Here is a 14,857-nt window from a genome sequence, read left to right as displayed (position 1 = left end):
AAATGGTTATTCAAATTAAGAGTTAAAGGAAAACTATATGGAATGCATGCATTCATGGTGCTAGGCTTTATATTCTTTTATATCATTCACGAGAGGCCTAATGCATGAAATTCAAGGAAGGGGCTCTGCCCGTGCAGTCCCGGCCAGCCCTCGCAGCCCCTTGCAACCCAGGCTTTGTCTGGAAGTTCATCCGATGGTTGTTCTGCTGTTTGGTTTAATTAGCATATTAGCTCTTTATTATATAGAATTTGTTCCTTACAAAAACCACTTGAGATGTCAACTGTTGTCCTGTGTTTAAAATAAATACAAGGAAGCAGAGATATCTCTAAGACCCTGGCATCATGCAGCTAAGATGAGGTAGAGCCATAGCTATCAACTGAGGCTTTGATCTCCATATTCTTGCCCTTTAACTGTGCAGCTGCAGGACCAGATGGAGCTAGGCCAGCACCCCATGGTAGCAGAAGGGATATTTTCATTTCAGGTTAGAATAATCACTGGGTGAACGTGGCAAGAAAGGCTCAAAAGGCTGTTCTGTAAACCAGGTAGTCAGGAGAAGCCAAACTCCGTGATAAAATGCAGATGAGTTCCTGTAATGAGAGGTTCCTGTGAGAACCAAGCCTTCAGATGAACTCAGAACAAAGGATGCAGCAGCCAGGTCACACCTAGAAATAGCAAGCGCCTTGAGCACCTTGACAACCAGGCAGATAGTGAGGGGCCTCAAACAAACAATCAGGGCGGAGAACAAGGCCTGAGCTGAGAGCATCACCCTAGGCTGAAGCCAGGGAAAGAGGAGACTGGGCTGACTATGGGGTCCTGGCCAAACCTGCCCTGATGCCCTTGTTACACGGCACCTCCATCCTGCTCCGGCCGTTCTCCTCATCACTACTTTACTTTGCTTCCCAAGATCCGTGTTTATCTCGCTGTATTGTCTTCATGTTTATTCATGCCCAACCCTTAAATGCAAATTCCGTACAGGTGGGACTCTGTTCACTCATTTCCAAAAATGGGTGGATCTGGCACACAAATAGGAGCTCAATTAAAAAAAAAAAAGTAGAAACAAAACAAGAATAGGAACAATCAGCAATCAGTAATAAATTCTTCAATGGGCAGTTTTGGAGGCCTGTGGGTGAAGTACTTCCCTGACGAAGGGCAGATTGGTTTGTGGTCTCCTACAGGGACATAAGATCTTCTAATATTGAACTTCGACACCAGCCCAGTCAGCGCCAGCTAAATTCTGAGCAGCAGGGTCTGGCATGCAACCAAGACAGGGATAGGCAGGTGTGTTTTCAAGATAAAAACTAGAAACCTTCAGAGTCATCTTAATACAATATGTACATACCATTTAAGTCAAAGAATAAGTGTGATAAAGTGAAGTACAAACATTTTTATAAGCATTTATTTGAGCCAAGTGACAACTTATGCTGGGGAGCCAGATCTCCAATACTAGAGTTTTGCAGCTTCTTTTATGCACCTGGAATTAAGAGGGGAATTTACATGGATGTAGGAGAAAGCAGGTGGGGATTGGATTACAGGATAGTTAACAGTTAACAAGATTATGTGCTCTCTTAAGGATTAGTACCCCTTCCAGGGCTAGTGCCCTGGAATTTCCAAGGTGTGTTAACCTAGATCAGTGGCCGGCAAACTGTGGCTCTCGAGCCACAAGAGGCTCTTTGGCCGCTTGAGTTTTTACCAAAGGCCAGCTTAGGAGTAACCCTAATTAAGTTAATAACAATGCACCTACCTATATAGTTTAAGTTTTAAAAATGTGGCTCTCAAAAGAAATTTCAGTCGTTGCACTGTTGATATTTGGCTTTGTTGACTGATGAGTTTGCCGACCACTGGCCTAGATGCACAAGAACAGTGGACAGGGCCAGCTTAAGGCAAAGTAGACCTTTTAATAGAAAGTTTTGGGTCTGGGGCATGACCCACCATGACCTGTCCACTTATGATCAGATCACCCGGGGGTTACTTTCCATAGAACCCCTTTTACTGTCCACAGCAATTACCTTATAAATTTTTTTAACTTGTCAAATCCTGCCAAGTTTATCAGTCTTGGATTACTCAGAGTAAATAGCAATAAAATTCTTAAACTAAGTTGTATGTGTGTGCTTGTGTGTGTGTGTTTGTGTGTGTGTGTGTGTGTGTGTGTGTGTGTGTGTTGAGAATAAGGGAGGGGATCTCTTATTTGCCAATAATTGTGAAAATGATGGATAGTGACCAGGTCCATGGGGCTCTGGGAGGAGTGGAAAGACAGAGAGGGAGCCCAGGTGGCTTAGTGGTAGGACACAGGGTTGCCGTGCTGTCCCTGACCTTAAATAAAAGCAGCTCTTAGGAAGTACATGTCTTCTGCCTGGTTGTCAAGCAAGTGGAAAGCTCTCGGAGGGGTTCCCACAGACGCTCAGACATTTTACAGAGGGGGAAACTGAGTCTTTGTGGGAGCAATAATTATTGAATCACTACTGTGAGCTTGGCAAAGTGAAGGTGGCCTCTCATTAATTATCCCCCTCAACCTCCTAATAACAGGGGGCCACAGGTGTTCCCCCATACCACAGCTGAGGACACTGAGGTCAGAGGCAGTGACTTGCAAAAACTGCTCAGGGCCCTGAGGGCTGACTTGGCACTGGGTCTGCTTCCCAGCTCATATGTTCTGTGCAAAACCAAAACAACAACAATCATTTCATCTCAGACGATTTCTTAATTTGACTTTTAAACCAGAGGAGTTTGAGTGTTATAATTCATGTTACTTGGGTGCTACCTTGACATCCAGAAAATAAAGAAACCTCCTCTAGCCCCCAGATTTCTTCTCCTGTGTGAAGCGCAGCAGCTTTGTGGGTGAGGCAGGGCTACGGTGGGAGGTAGATATTACTTCAGGCAGTGCTGGGCTGTGGAAGGTCTCCGGATGACGTGGCCAGCTACTGGGGGTCTCTGCCTCTCCTTCCCAGCACCAGCTCTCAGTTCAGTTCTTTTCTCATAACACACATGACTCCTTTTCCTGGCAAGGAACTTTCTGAAATTGATTGAGAAGGAGGGTGATAGCAGGGAAAAGGTAAAATCCCTGGCCACTGAGAAGTTGACTGGATTGGAGGGGAGAGTGGGAAGAAGGGGACACAGCTGCTGTCCCCTGGAGAGCAGGTCCCGGGTGAAGAGGTGCTCAGGGGCTGAATGATGGGCTCCACCTCAGTGTCTGGGTGTCTTCAGAGGATTCCAGGTGAGATAAGGCACGATCCCAAGGCAACAACTTGTAGGACAAGTTTTGAGCAAAAGAACATAACTTGTTTGGTTTTTGTTCTAACTCATCAACACCCCTCTTACTCTCCTCCCCAGCAACCAGAGCCCACCTCCATGTGCCATCTGGCCATGCCTTCTCTTGCTGACTCTCCTGCCCCCTCCCCAGGCACCCAAGCCCGTCCTCAAAGACCATGGCCCAGCCTGGGAATGTAGGCCACCCATTCTCTCTCTGCCTCGTCGCTCTCCAGTTTCCATGGACACTTATCGTGCCTAATAGTTGCCAGGAAAGTAACCTGGCTTCCAATGAGGACTTAACGTAAGCCATTTACATTCTAAAACTGGTACTGGTAGATCTGAAAGGCTGTGGGCAATATCACAGAGAATTTTACCAGAGATACTGTAGACCATTATTTGTAGTTACCCCTACTATATTTATCTTAAGTAGATCTGAAGACAAAATCAAATTTGATATTCCAAGTGGCACTGGATTATAAAGCATTGTGTTGTACCCTCCACATAGCCTGGAGAACTAATTACAAGAGGTGTCTGCTTGGTAAACAGCTGAACTTGAGAAGTTGTGGCAGGATAGCAGAGGCTTGCTGCAAACCGGCGAGTCCTATGAGGATAATCGTATGGACAATTAGAGATAGATAGACAGGATGGTATTCGTTTGGTTGGAAATATCTCCTGTGGTGCATGCAGCTCGTTGGGAACATGCTAAATCAGTAGAGGTTTGTTTCCCCTTGAATTCAGACAAAGACCTAGGAGACTGAGGACGAAGGTGAAGTTCAGACCTCACTGGTCAGAGTAGATGAAGTGGATTGAGGAACATTTCTTTTGTTGTCAATGTCTGAGCTTAATACAAAAAAACGTCTGAAAAAAGGCACCGCCAGGATTGGGATGGCTGTCCCTTCGAAGTTGTCTGCCCCAGGTGTCTGTAGGGTGAAGCGAATGGGTCACCTTCCATCCAAGGTGACTTCGCAAGTGGTAAGGAGCTTTCATGGCCATCTCAGGATGCACCCAGTCTGTTACTCTGGCTGCCCATTGGAAAGAGCTCCCGTGTCAGGGGCCAAAAAATCACTGTCCTTTTTCTCCCTTTGTCATTACGATTCGGAGAGACAGTGGGAACCGGTGCAGAAGGAACCCTGACCTCCCCCAGCATGTGCCTGTGAACTTGACACCCACAGTTGTGTTGTGGCAGGGATCACATTTCCTGTCTCACTTGAAAAAGAGAACTTTGCAGCCAGTGAAATGGCCACCCCCTGTGTCTGAAGGGCTAGGGGCTTACCTTGCAAAAGGATATAGAGAAGGAAGAACGTCATCATTGTTTTTTTCCTGATGGAGTCAGTAGTGAGAGGCTTAAGAAAGCATCAAGGAACCCGTGGAGCCTGGTTTTAACCCTCAGAAACACAAGAGGCCACCTGGTCCATCAACAAGCCCAATCCACTATGATTTGATGGCGAACGACTGGAAAAGTGCTCTCCTCACCATGACCTAGGAAGCTGGACTAATCAATGTTTATCTTGTTGAGCCATTCGGCAAAGGGGCCTCCATAAACTCTTTGCTCACTGGGTAGCCTGAGAATTTAGACTAAAGAAAATAGTTATAATCTATGAGTTAGCTTAGAAAATTGCCTTTTAGAAAATGAATCCTTCGAGTGGGTAGAGAATCTAAGAATAGATTAATAAAGTGTACTCCCTAACCAGAATCTCAAAGCTTTCTTCTGGAAAATTAAAATTAACGACCCCAGTCAAGAACCACAGCGAAGGACATGGTGGGTATGCGGCCGAATTCTCAGAACTGTAACTTGTATCCTTGCAATTCATGATTCAGAAACACACTTTCCACATACTCAGATTTGTTCACTTTTTGCTTGTCTTAATTGCAAATTCATTTGCCAATGAGCCTACTGATGGAGGTGTTTTAAAAACGGCTCATTTATGGATGTTGCTGGCACCACTGGAATTGAAAGTGATGCCAGCCAAATGCCATTTCAAATAAAAATCATTTTTCTTTTGGCAGCAGGAACGCTCCGAGCTGCACAGTAGCTCTTGATTTATGAGCTGTGCTCTGTGATCCTCAGACTCCCACGATCTGTGCAGGTCCCTTTAAGGAACTGGGTTGGAAGTGCTCAATAGGAAAACAACCCTATCTCCAAATCTGCTTCTGAATGTGCCCATTCTCCCACCTCCAGTAACCAGGTGAGAGAGTGGAGACTGAGAACCCCTGGGCTGCCATCTCTTAATGAGAAACCGGGCTGGAACCTGCAAGGAACAATATATGTGGTGGACAAAATTTGCAGAAATATCTTCCATTCGGCATTCCAGTAAGCGTTTTCCCAGCCCTGGGGCACATCCTGAAATTCTGCGGTGACCTCCTCAAAACACGACTGAGGGCTTCTCACAGCAGGCGGGTCGGTGAAGTGATCAGAGGCTGGTGGATGGACGGACAGAGAGACACCCGTCCGTGCTTGGCGAGATTTCTTGGCCGAGTGTCCATCCCCACCGTGGTCCATGGAACAAAGTGTTTATTGTAAAGTGGGCCCAATCCCTGGAGAGGAGGAAAAATGATGCCTTGTGATGGGAGGGGAATTAACTCTTTCCTCCCTTTGGCAGCTGGGAGGACTGGACAGATTCTCAGTGATCCGGTCCTCGGTTGGGTTCAAGGGGGAGAGGGGTCTCCATGCCAGGAATAGCAATGACTCCGGCTGCATCTTTCAGTGCGGAGTGGCAGGGTCCTGGCAAGTGCTTCTCCTTCTGACGCCCCCTCCCCTTGCTAGCACAGGTGGACCGAGTGGAAAACACACTCCAGTACAGTGGGCTGCAGGGGCGACTTCATTTTGCCCACAAGTAACTAAAGGCCATTCTGCACTGGATTTCTAAAACTTGCTCTCAGGCCGGAGCTGGGGAAACCTTTGGCCTGGACCGTGAACGCTAACAGCAATAGGAACTGTATGTTCTGTCTGCATGTGTCTTTTTTTAAAGACTGGATTTGGAGGGACAGAGATGGTTTTGCTGGGGATGACTGAGAGCCTGGGGGATACACCGAGGAGGGAAGGAAGGAGGGTGGGAGGGTGTGTGTATGAAGTGTGCTCCCTTTAAGAGGACAATAAGATTAGCAACTTTGGCAAATTTTCGGGCTTCTATTCAGAGAGGAAGAGAAGAGCTTCCAGTGCCAAAAAAAAGGAGAGAAAAAAAAAGAAAGGATGGATGCTAGGAGACAAAGGCACAGCAATGTTATACCTTGCTGGAAGCCACGCTGGGAGGGCTGAGACTCCGCTGGGGTTAAGGGAGATTTTGTTCCCTCTCACGAGCGAAGGTAGAAGTGGGGTGAAGGAGTTGAATCTGAGCTGCTGTTCCAGTCAGCTCTGGGCGGTCCGGAGGACACCGGGAAGAGGAACGGCCTGGAGGAGAAGGAGCAGGAGGAGCCCAAGGTGAGAGACCATAGCATAGCCACCGCATGTCTGTTACCTGGTCACTGAGGCGGGAGCTCTAATTCCTCCTTCCTCTGAGGAAGACCACCTGGTTTGAACAGCTAGAAAGCTCATGAGACTGCCAGATAAATATGGGAGCCGTAGTCTGCCTTTTTGCATTATCGATTGGTTTGTTTTCTAAACACCTTCCTGCCAGAGGAAGCTATAAAAGTGAGACAATGTTTTTTGTTGTTGTTTGTTTGTTTTGTGTGTTGTTTTTTCTTTACGTTGGTTCAGAAAAAGTACCGAGGCTTCCTTTGGGATAATCACAGCGTTCACTCAAGCCTTATGCATTTATAAAAAGGTCATTGTCTCTAATTCCTATCTGGTTCCTACAATGGCTGAGTTGAATCCTAAACTCAAATGATTAAATCCATACTGAGCATCTCTGGCGTTCAAACCAAGCGTTAGCTCTCTGGGGCGGCATAGCATTGCTTCACATTTAGCAAATTCCTATAAAGATGGAAGTTAAAGCTCAAGTGAGTATTTTTTTAAAAAAAATTAATTATATTATTTATTTATTTTGCAGGTTTTAACTGGAAACCCAAACCAAAAGAAAGCAACTGACCTTGAACTTTTTCTGCCGCCAGCTCCCCTGGATGCCCGCAGGCCATAGGCAAGCATGAGCTACTACGGCAGCAGCTACCCGATCGTGAACGTGGACCCCAAGTACCCGGGCTACCCGCCTGAGCACATCCTCGCGGAGAAGCGGCGGGCACGCCGGCGGCTGCTGCACAAGGACGGCAGCTGCAACGTGTACTTCAAGCACATCTTCGGCGAGTGGGGCAGCTACGTGGTGGACATCTTCACCACCCTGGTGGACACCAAGTGGCGCCACATGTTTGTCATCTTCTCCCTGTCCTACGTCCTCTCCTGGCTCATCTTCGGCTCCATCTTCTGGCTGATCGCCTTCCACCACGGGGACCTGCTCAACAACCCCGACATCACGCCCTGCGTGGACAATGTCCACTCGTTCACGGGCGCCTTCTTGTTCTCCCTGGAGACCCAGACCACCATCGGCTACGGCTACCGCTGTGTCACCGAGGAGTGCTCCGTGGCCGTGCTCACCGTCATCCTGCAGTCCATCCTGAGCTGCATCATCAACACCTTCATCATCGGGGCCGCCCTGGCCAAGATGGCCACAGCCCGGAAGCGAGCCCAGACCATCCGCTTCAGCTACTTCGCCCTCATCGGCATGAGGGATGGCAAACTCTGCCTCATGTGGCGCATCGGGGACTTCCGGCCCAACCACGTGGTGGAGGGCACCGTGCGGGCCCAGCTCCTCCGCTACACGGAAGACAGCGAGGGCCGCATGACCATGGCCTTCAAAGACCTCAAGCTGGTCAACGACCAGATCATCCTCGTGACGCCGGTCACCATCGTCCATGAGATCGACCACGAGAGCCCTCTGTACTCCCTGGACCGGAAGGCGGTGGCCAAGGACAACTTTGAGATCCTGGTGACGTTCATCTACACGGGCGATTCCACCGGGACCTCCCACCAGTCCCGGAGCTCCTATGTGCCCCGGGAGATTCTCTGGGGCCACAGGTTCAACGACGTGCTGGAGGTGAAGAGGAAGTACTACAAAGTGAACTGCCTGCAGTTCGAGGGCAGCGTGGAGGTCTATGCCCCCTTTTGCAGCGCCAAGCAGCTGGACTGGAAGGACCAGCAGCTGCACAACATGGAGAAGGCGCCCCCAGGCCGGGGGTCTGGCCTGTCAGACACCAAGGTCAGGAGAAGGTCGTTCAGTGCCGTGGCCATCGTCAGCAGCTGCGAGAGCCCCGAGGAGACGCCCAGTTGCGCCCTGGATGAGTGTAAGGAAGCGCCTTACCAGAAAGCTCTCCTGACTCTAAATAGAATCTCCGTGGAATCCCAGATGTAGTCCCAGATCGTCATTCCACTCCAGCAGTTTGCTCTCTAGCCCATCACCTTCAGGAAGGTAGTTAGCTATAAACAGGGCTTTACTGGAACGTTAGAGCTGTGTTTGATGCTGATTATAAGAGCAGGTTAAACTTGATGAAAGATAATAAAAAAATTATGTAGTATCCAATCAATTTTTTAAAAATATATTTTATTGATTTTTTAGAGAGGAATAGAGAGTTAGAAACATCTATGAGAGAGGAACACCTATCAGCTGCCTCCTGCACACCCCCTACTGGGGAGATGCTGGCAACCAAGGTACATGCTTTTGACTGGAATCGAACCTGGGACCCCTCAGTCCCCAGGTTGATGCTCTATCCACTGAGCCAAAGCAGTCAGGGCTCCAATCAATTTTTTTTTTTTTTTGCTAGTAAGTTTTGTATTAGGGATGCTACTAAGCGTCTAATTGATTAATATAAGCTTCATCTCTTTTGATGATTCCATATACTTGCATCTTCTATTGGAAGTATAATGTTCCATATTGGGGGAGAAAGGTGAAAGGTAGGATACTGCAATAAATAAAAATAGAACAGGCAACCAGCATCAATAATAATAATATTTCCTGTATCATAATTCAAAGTATAACGAGAAGCTTCCTATGAAAACATCGTATCATCCAACCAAGACCCACGCAGGGCCCGCATTTAGTAGATTGTCATGTTGCGATATTTAACAGTGGCATCAGCTTTCCCAATGGGGTTCCTCTGTTTGCCTCTCCATCTCCACAAGTGTATCTTGGCCTTCGCAGAAGGAGGTAGATGCTAAGAGGAATGGACAGTGCCAGCAATTCAGACCTTTCTCCACAGCCACTTGCCCAGGTGACGGTCAGTGAGTGCCGGGGGCTATTTCTCCTCCAACCCATGAGGCAGCAGAGAGCTCACTGTCATTATTCAGAGCAGGATTTCTCCCTCCAATGCCCCCCTTGACTCCCACCAGGAAGGGCAGAGAAAGGAGGGCTGGCCTGTGAAGGCTTCCTGACAAGGGGCTTCCTCCACCTCTCCACCTTCTCCAAGGAGGAGGGAGGCACAGGCTCACAGAGAGAGGGCGAGGGCCTGGGCCGCAAGGAGTGAGCTCAGGCTCAGGGAGAAACCTGTTCAGCAGCGCCCTGCAGGACTGCAGCTCCGGGCAGGGGGTGGAGGAGGGAGGAGTGCGGGGAGCATGGGAAGAGGGGAAAGGTATTTATTTATGCCCAGTTATGTAGGCTGCCTGTCTTGGTCACTTTACAAAATTTGAACTACGGATTTTGAGAAAATGTTCCATTGAATTTAGAACAATCATTTAAACGGAAGATTTTTGTGAAACGTAATTAAAGTGATTTAATGCACATTTTAAAATGGAGAAGCTCAGGGCCGTCCCATTGCTTGCATTTGAGGACATGAGCTATATCTGGCTACCCTTATTTCCATGATTGCTTTAAACACAAATCCAATCACCTACGATGAAGAGTCACTTTGCTCCATAAACGTAAGAGTTATGAGCTGCATTCAGAATTATCTGCATGTTTTCTTAACGTGATTTCCAAGTTGGCCATCAGTATATGCCACAGTGTTTAGTTTGTTTATTTTATTTAAATACACACACACACACACACACACACACACGCACATACACGTAGTTTTGACCGTTTCTGGGCAATCTTCGTCTCTCGGTCTCTCTTTTTCTATTTAAATTAAAGCACACAAGTCAATGGATGTGAATCCCATTCTCCAAGATGACCAATCAAAATAAAATACATAGGTATATAAAATGGTGTTCTTTTTTTATTTCTTTTTGCCTTTTCCTTTCTCCTCCCACTCCCTGCCTTCCTTTTTCCCTTTCCCTCTTTCTTTTGCTTATGAACGATATAACTTTATCTTTTGAACAGAACATGTGCAAATCTTTTATTCCTGTTTTATGGATAAGAGAGGTGTGCATGTCACAAGCTGCAAGCTTAGCATTGAGATATAAAAGATGCATGTTTGCTGTCTGGCCCCAGGAATGCAGACGCATTTTCCCTCACGTGTGTATCTAGATTCGGGGTTTGCAGCCATGACCAGCTCAGTGAAATTAGAGGACTGCCGCCTGCTAGTTCCCTTCCCCTGTCCTTTGCTTCCCGGACTCCATCTCCCCAGACCTCACTTTGTGAGGAGCAGAATGGAGGCATCAGCGTTCAATGAGTGCACTCGCTTATCAAATTCTCTTACCCAGCACAGAATGTCAGCTAGGCATTCCCGTCATATTTATCTCTGATGTTCTGTTTATTTTTATTACATGTTTCAACACCCCAATGAGTGACTCAACAATAAAGATCTCAAAATGCAGACCGTGTGCCTGTGTTCCGTGTGGCGTGGACTCTGCCACTGTGCCAGCCTGGGTGCCCTGTTGTCGCTCAGGATGAGAAAGCCTGCAGCCCTCAGCCATCTCTCCGGGTTGGGCCAGCTGGGGCCATAGCTGCATCCGCATATCAACTAGGTGCTTCTGTCAGCATCGCGAGAAGGCTCCCTGCAGAGTGGCATTTCTCTGTGTTTTATCCTAGTGCTATTGAATTGTGAACTGTTGGTTGTACTTCATTGCCTAAGCCAGTGGTAGGCAAACTGTGGCTCAGGAGCCACATGCAGCTCGCATCTGTTGAATAATGAGTTTGCCGACCACTGCTGTAAGGCATTACCCTTACCCAGAAGTTTTGACTTCAGGTTAAAGACAGTAGTACATTATTAAAATGTTTTTTTAAGTGTTTCTCCTTAAGGCAGTGGTTGGCAAAACAGAGTCAACAGAGAGGCAAACTGCAGCTCGTGAGCAGCATGTGGCTCTCGAGCCGCAGTTTGCCGTCCACTGGCCTAAGCAAACTCCCCAAAATACATTGATGCTCACAGAAGCTTAAAAAAAGCATTTCTAGCTTCAGATGCTGAGTCAAGGATGAGAAGGAGGTTGAATTTGTTTTCTTCCTTTCTCCCTGAAGATGGCATCACTCGGTGGACTTAGGTGGGACATCAGGGCATGGCCCCCACCTTGTGTAGCCCCCCCTCCCCCCCAAGCGAGCGAGGGAGCTGGCAGACCTCCAGCTCAGCAGCTCTGGGAGGAGCTTGGCACAGACCCACCGAATCCCCATGGCAGAACGGCGGGCAGATCGTTTAAGTCTCCAGGTCATCAAGTATCTCATTCTTGATTCTTTCTCATGACGTTCCAGCGGGACCACCATGTGCCCAGGTTAAAAAATAAAATGTCTGTGATGCTCTCCAGTCTCCCCTGCAGCTGGGGGTCAGGGGGCGGGGCTGGTGCTCATGTGGGGGGTTTCTGGTCCAGGAGATGCCCCCAGAACTCCAGATGAAACCTTCCAGAAAGGCTGGCTCAGCGGGCACGTGCCCTCTCCTTGATGCGTGCCTCCTTCCGAACCTCACACCTGGCAGGTGCAGCTCCTGCCACCCTCTTGTGAGCATGAGGGTTCAGGGCACGCCTTCCGGGGGACACTGAGGAGGGAGGAGGGAAAGCAGCCAGTGGCATATTCCCTCTGCACGTGTGAGGAGTATGGTTTCCCCCCGGCACAGCGAGCAGCAGATGTGAGGCAGTTACACAGGGAACAGAGGCTGGTGAGGAGATGATGGACGTGCCCTCTGCGGAAGCCACTTGGTCTCCGGGAAGCTGAGGAAATGCCCGTTATTGTCAAACAAACACAAAAGGGGGACTGCTGGCTGGGAACTCCCTCCGAGGCACTGACAGCTGAGTGACCTCCATCAAAGGCCCGACCAGGCCCGCTGCCCTTTACCTTCCTCCCCCCCCCCCCTCCCCGCCATGCTCTTCTCCCCCCAGTGATATTCTGTGTCTTGTCTTGCTGGGGCTGACTGGGGCCAGGGGCCTGAAACCCATGAAGACTCAGGCTCAGAAGCAGAACTCTGCTGGGACCGTGTCTCCTGTGTCTCCTACCCCCAGGTAGTCCCAACACGTCCACATACCCAATTGTGCAAATATTCATTGAGGAACCTAGGCCAGCCCCTGAAATGCGTGTCTTCCATTTCTTCTGAGCTGCCCAGGGTGTGAGCACAGTGGATTCCCTGGGCCGCACCGAAGTCCACCCGAGTACAAGATGCTCTTAGCTCTCTCCATGTGAGCATGGATTCCTCTGCTCTCAGTGCTCTGCGAGGCGTGCGTACCAGCCCATGTGTGTGTGTGTGTGTGTGTGTGTGTGTGTGTGTGTGTGTGTGTGTGTGTTTTATATAAGCTCTGCCTCTGGGCCTCTAGAAACCGCCCCTGCACACCCTCGCTACTCTATAAATCACAGGCCCTCCCTCGGCGCTAAATTTGGTGTGGCCTCTTTCTCCCTTTCACTTTTAAAAGAGCAGCCTGACCCATTTGCCAGAGAAAATAACTTTGCCTTGCCCTACCCCCACTCCCCAAATCCTGTGGGGATAACACACACACACATACACACACACACACACACACACACACACACACACAGAGTGGGAGAGAGAGAGAGCGAGCAGCAGGGAGGTGCTTGGCAAATTCCCTGCAAAGGTCCCCCAGGCCTTGAGGTCTCTGAAAACGAAAGCTTGTCCGAGGGACTCAGTTCAGATCAATCTGTGGCCGGAGGGCAAGCAAGGCCTCCGACCCTTTTTCCTGAAGAGACAGAAAGCACCGCGTTGCCAGGAAACCACCTTTGGCCCGCGTGGCTTTGCAGCTTCTCTCCGGGAGGAAAACGTTGTGTCCCAGTGAGTTCCCACGTTCCTGCGAGGCACCCAGCGTCCCGAAGCCACTCCGCGCAGCCCCCTCACAGCTCTGTGGTTCGGTCGTGAGATCTGGCTGGGGACAGCTGGCATCCTGCCCCGTCACGTCACCCCGCACTGCGCTCCTTCCCGGGGAACGGTGGGCATCTTTTGTGTCCGGTTTGGAGACTTAATCTCGACGTGACTACAGTTTCCAAGTTCAATAGACTCTTCGTGGCTGAGTCCCCAGCAGGGAAAATAGACAAAGGAATAAGCGATGGCCTCTTGCCGTTGGGCCTCATTGATTTATGCTGTTTTATAAACGCTGGATCTCAAGTCTGTCATCCCACGAAAAAGCAGCTGGGCTGAGACCTAGGGGCTTCTAAAGAAATAAGGAAACCCGAGCTGGGCAATCACTGAAGTCAGGGGTGGGGGTGGGGGTGTCTCTGGAAACTTGGGCGCCAGGGCGGGCGGCAGGGACACAGGTCAGTCATTTGGAGCTTTCACCACCGGGGGCATGAAAACCCAAACAGCTAGATTCCGTCTTGGTAAATTACAGAGCCTGAGCCTGCTTTCTCTCTGTGCTATCATTTACCGCGGGGGCCGTCCACCAGCCTTAATCACTATCTGAGCAACTTGAACTTGAGACCGAAAGAGCCTCAGGAGCTTCAGACCTTGAGAAAACTTCTTTGCAGAAAGTTACCAGAAACCTTCCAGTGTCCACATAAAATGCTTGAGTCACGTGCCCTGGACACTGTGGGTAAAGACTGACTCTTTATTGGAATTAGAAGCACGTGTTTCAGAGCAATTATTGATTGTGCCACCTGTTGATTTTATCTGATGCCAGTTTGCCTGGGGGAAGGGGGGAAAGGGAAAGGAGGAGGGGACCGAGACAAGTCCTGGGGGCCGGGGTAAGGAAAGAGCAAGCCCATTCCAGAACCAAAGAGGATTCTTTTTTCAATCATTTCACCAGATTTCATTTTACTTATGCGGACCCCTCCAACATAGAGGAGCTAGGTGCCCGAAGAGACACGGCTGTGGAGGGACAGCTGCGGGGTCCAGGACCTGGAACCCCCTGACCGTGAGGGTGAGAGGTTTCCACGCTGCACCCCTCATCGGGAGGAGGGACCATCCCAAGGCCCGCCATGAAGAAAAAGCCTGTTGTTCTGTAAACGTGCTTTCGGAGCTGAACTGTTCATGTGTCATTATTTGGAGCGGCTGGCGTGTGGACAAGGGAAAATAAATGTGGAATGAGCTGCTCAGAGCAATGACGAGTGAGGAGGATCTCAATCCAAAATGGGAACAAAAATGATTGAATTCAAAAGGAAAAGGCTCCCCTTTCTCAGGGCAGAGCTTCAGGCCTGGTGAGCAGGTCCCCACGCCTCTGGCCTGCGGGGGGCCAGGCTCAGGGAACCGGCCAACACCAGGAGTAGCGGGCTTCTCCCGTGGTCCATGCTGGATCCAGGACCTGCAGGGACAGGGGCTGTACCCGAGACAGTCCCCCAGGCCCATGCTACTTGCTACCATAGCTGTACTGCAACCTGAGCAACTCCGCTGG

General features: G+C 49.4%; 2 protein-coding genes across 4 annotated transcripts in view; both read left to right on the top strand.

Annotated features, from left to right (window-relative positions):
* KCNJ16 (potassium inwardly rectifying channel subfamily J member 16) overlaps nt 1-8,765 on the top strand; it is a 40,471-nt gene extending 31,706 nt beyond the window's left edge. For 2 of the 3 annotated variants that reach the window (XM_045570761.1, XM_036407685.2), the window contains exon 2: nt 7,230-8,765. In XM_045570761.1, coding sequence (XP_045426717.1) covers nt 7,323-8,582 — 1,260 coding nt within the window. In that variant the 5' untranslated portion in view covers nt 7,230-7,322 and the 3' untranslated portion in view covers nt 8,583-8,765. Of the gene's footprint in view, nt 1-6,546; nt 6,662-7,229 lie in introns of all 3 variants that reach the window. The other variant, XM_036407686.2, reaches the window with a different exon arrangement.
* Nucleotides 1-14,857, top strand: part of KCNJ2 (potassium inwardly rectifying channel subfamily J member 2) — a 76,673-nt gene that overhangs the window by 31,662 nt on the left and 30,154 nt on the right. The gene's annotated exons all lie outside the window — the stretch shown is intronic.

The sequence above is a fragment of the Pipistrellus kuhlii genome, unplaced genomic scaffold (genome assembly GCF_014108245.1).
Source record: "Pipistrellus kuhlii isolate mPipKuh1 unplaced genomic scaffold, mPipKuh1.p scaffold_m20_p_37, whole genome shotgun sequence".
NCBI lineage: Eukaryota > Metazoa > Chordata > Mammalia > Chiroptera > Vespertilionidae > Pipistrellus > Pipistrellus kuhlii.
The sequence above is the reverse complement of the archived record's forward strand: the minus strand, read 5'-3'. Positions and strand labels throughout refer to the sequence as shown.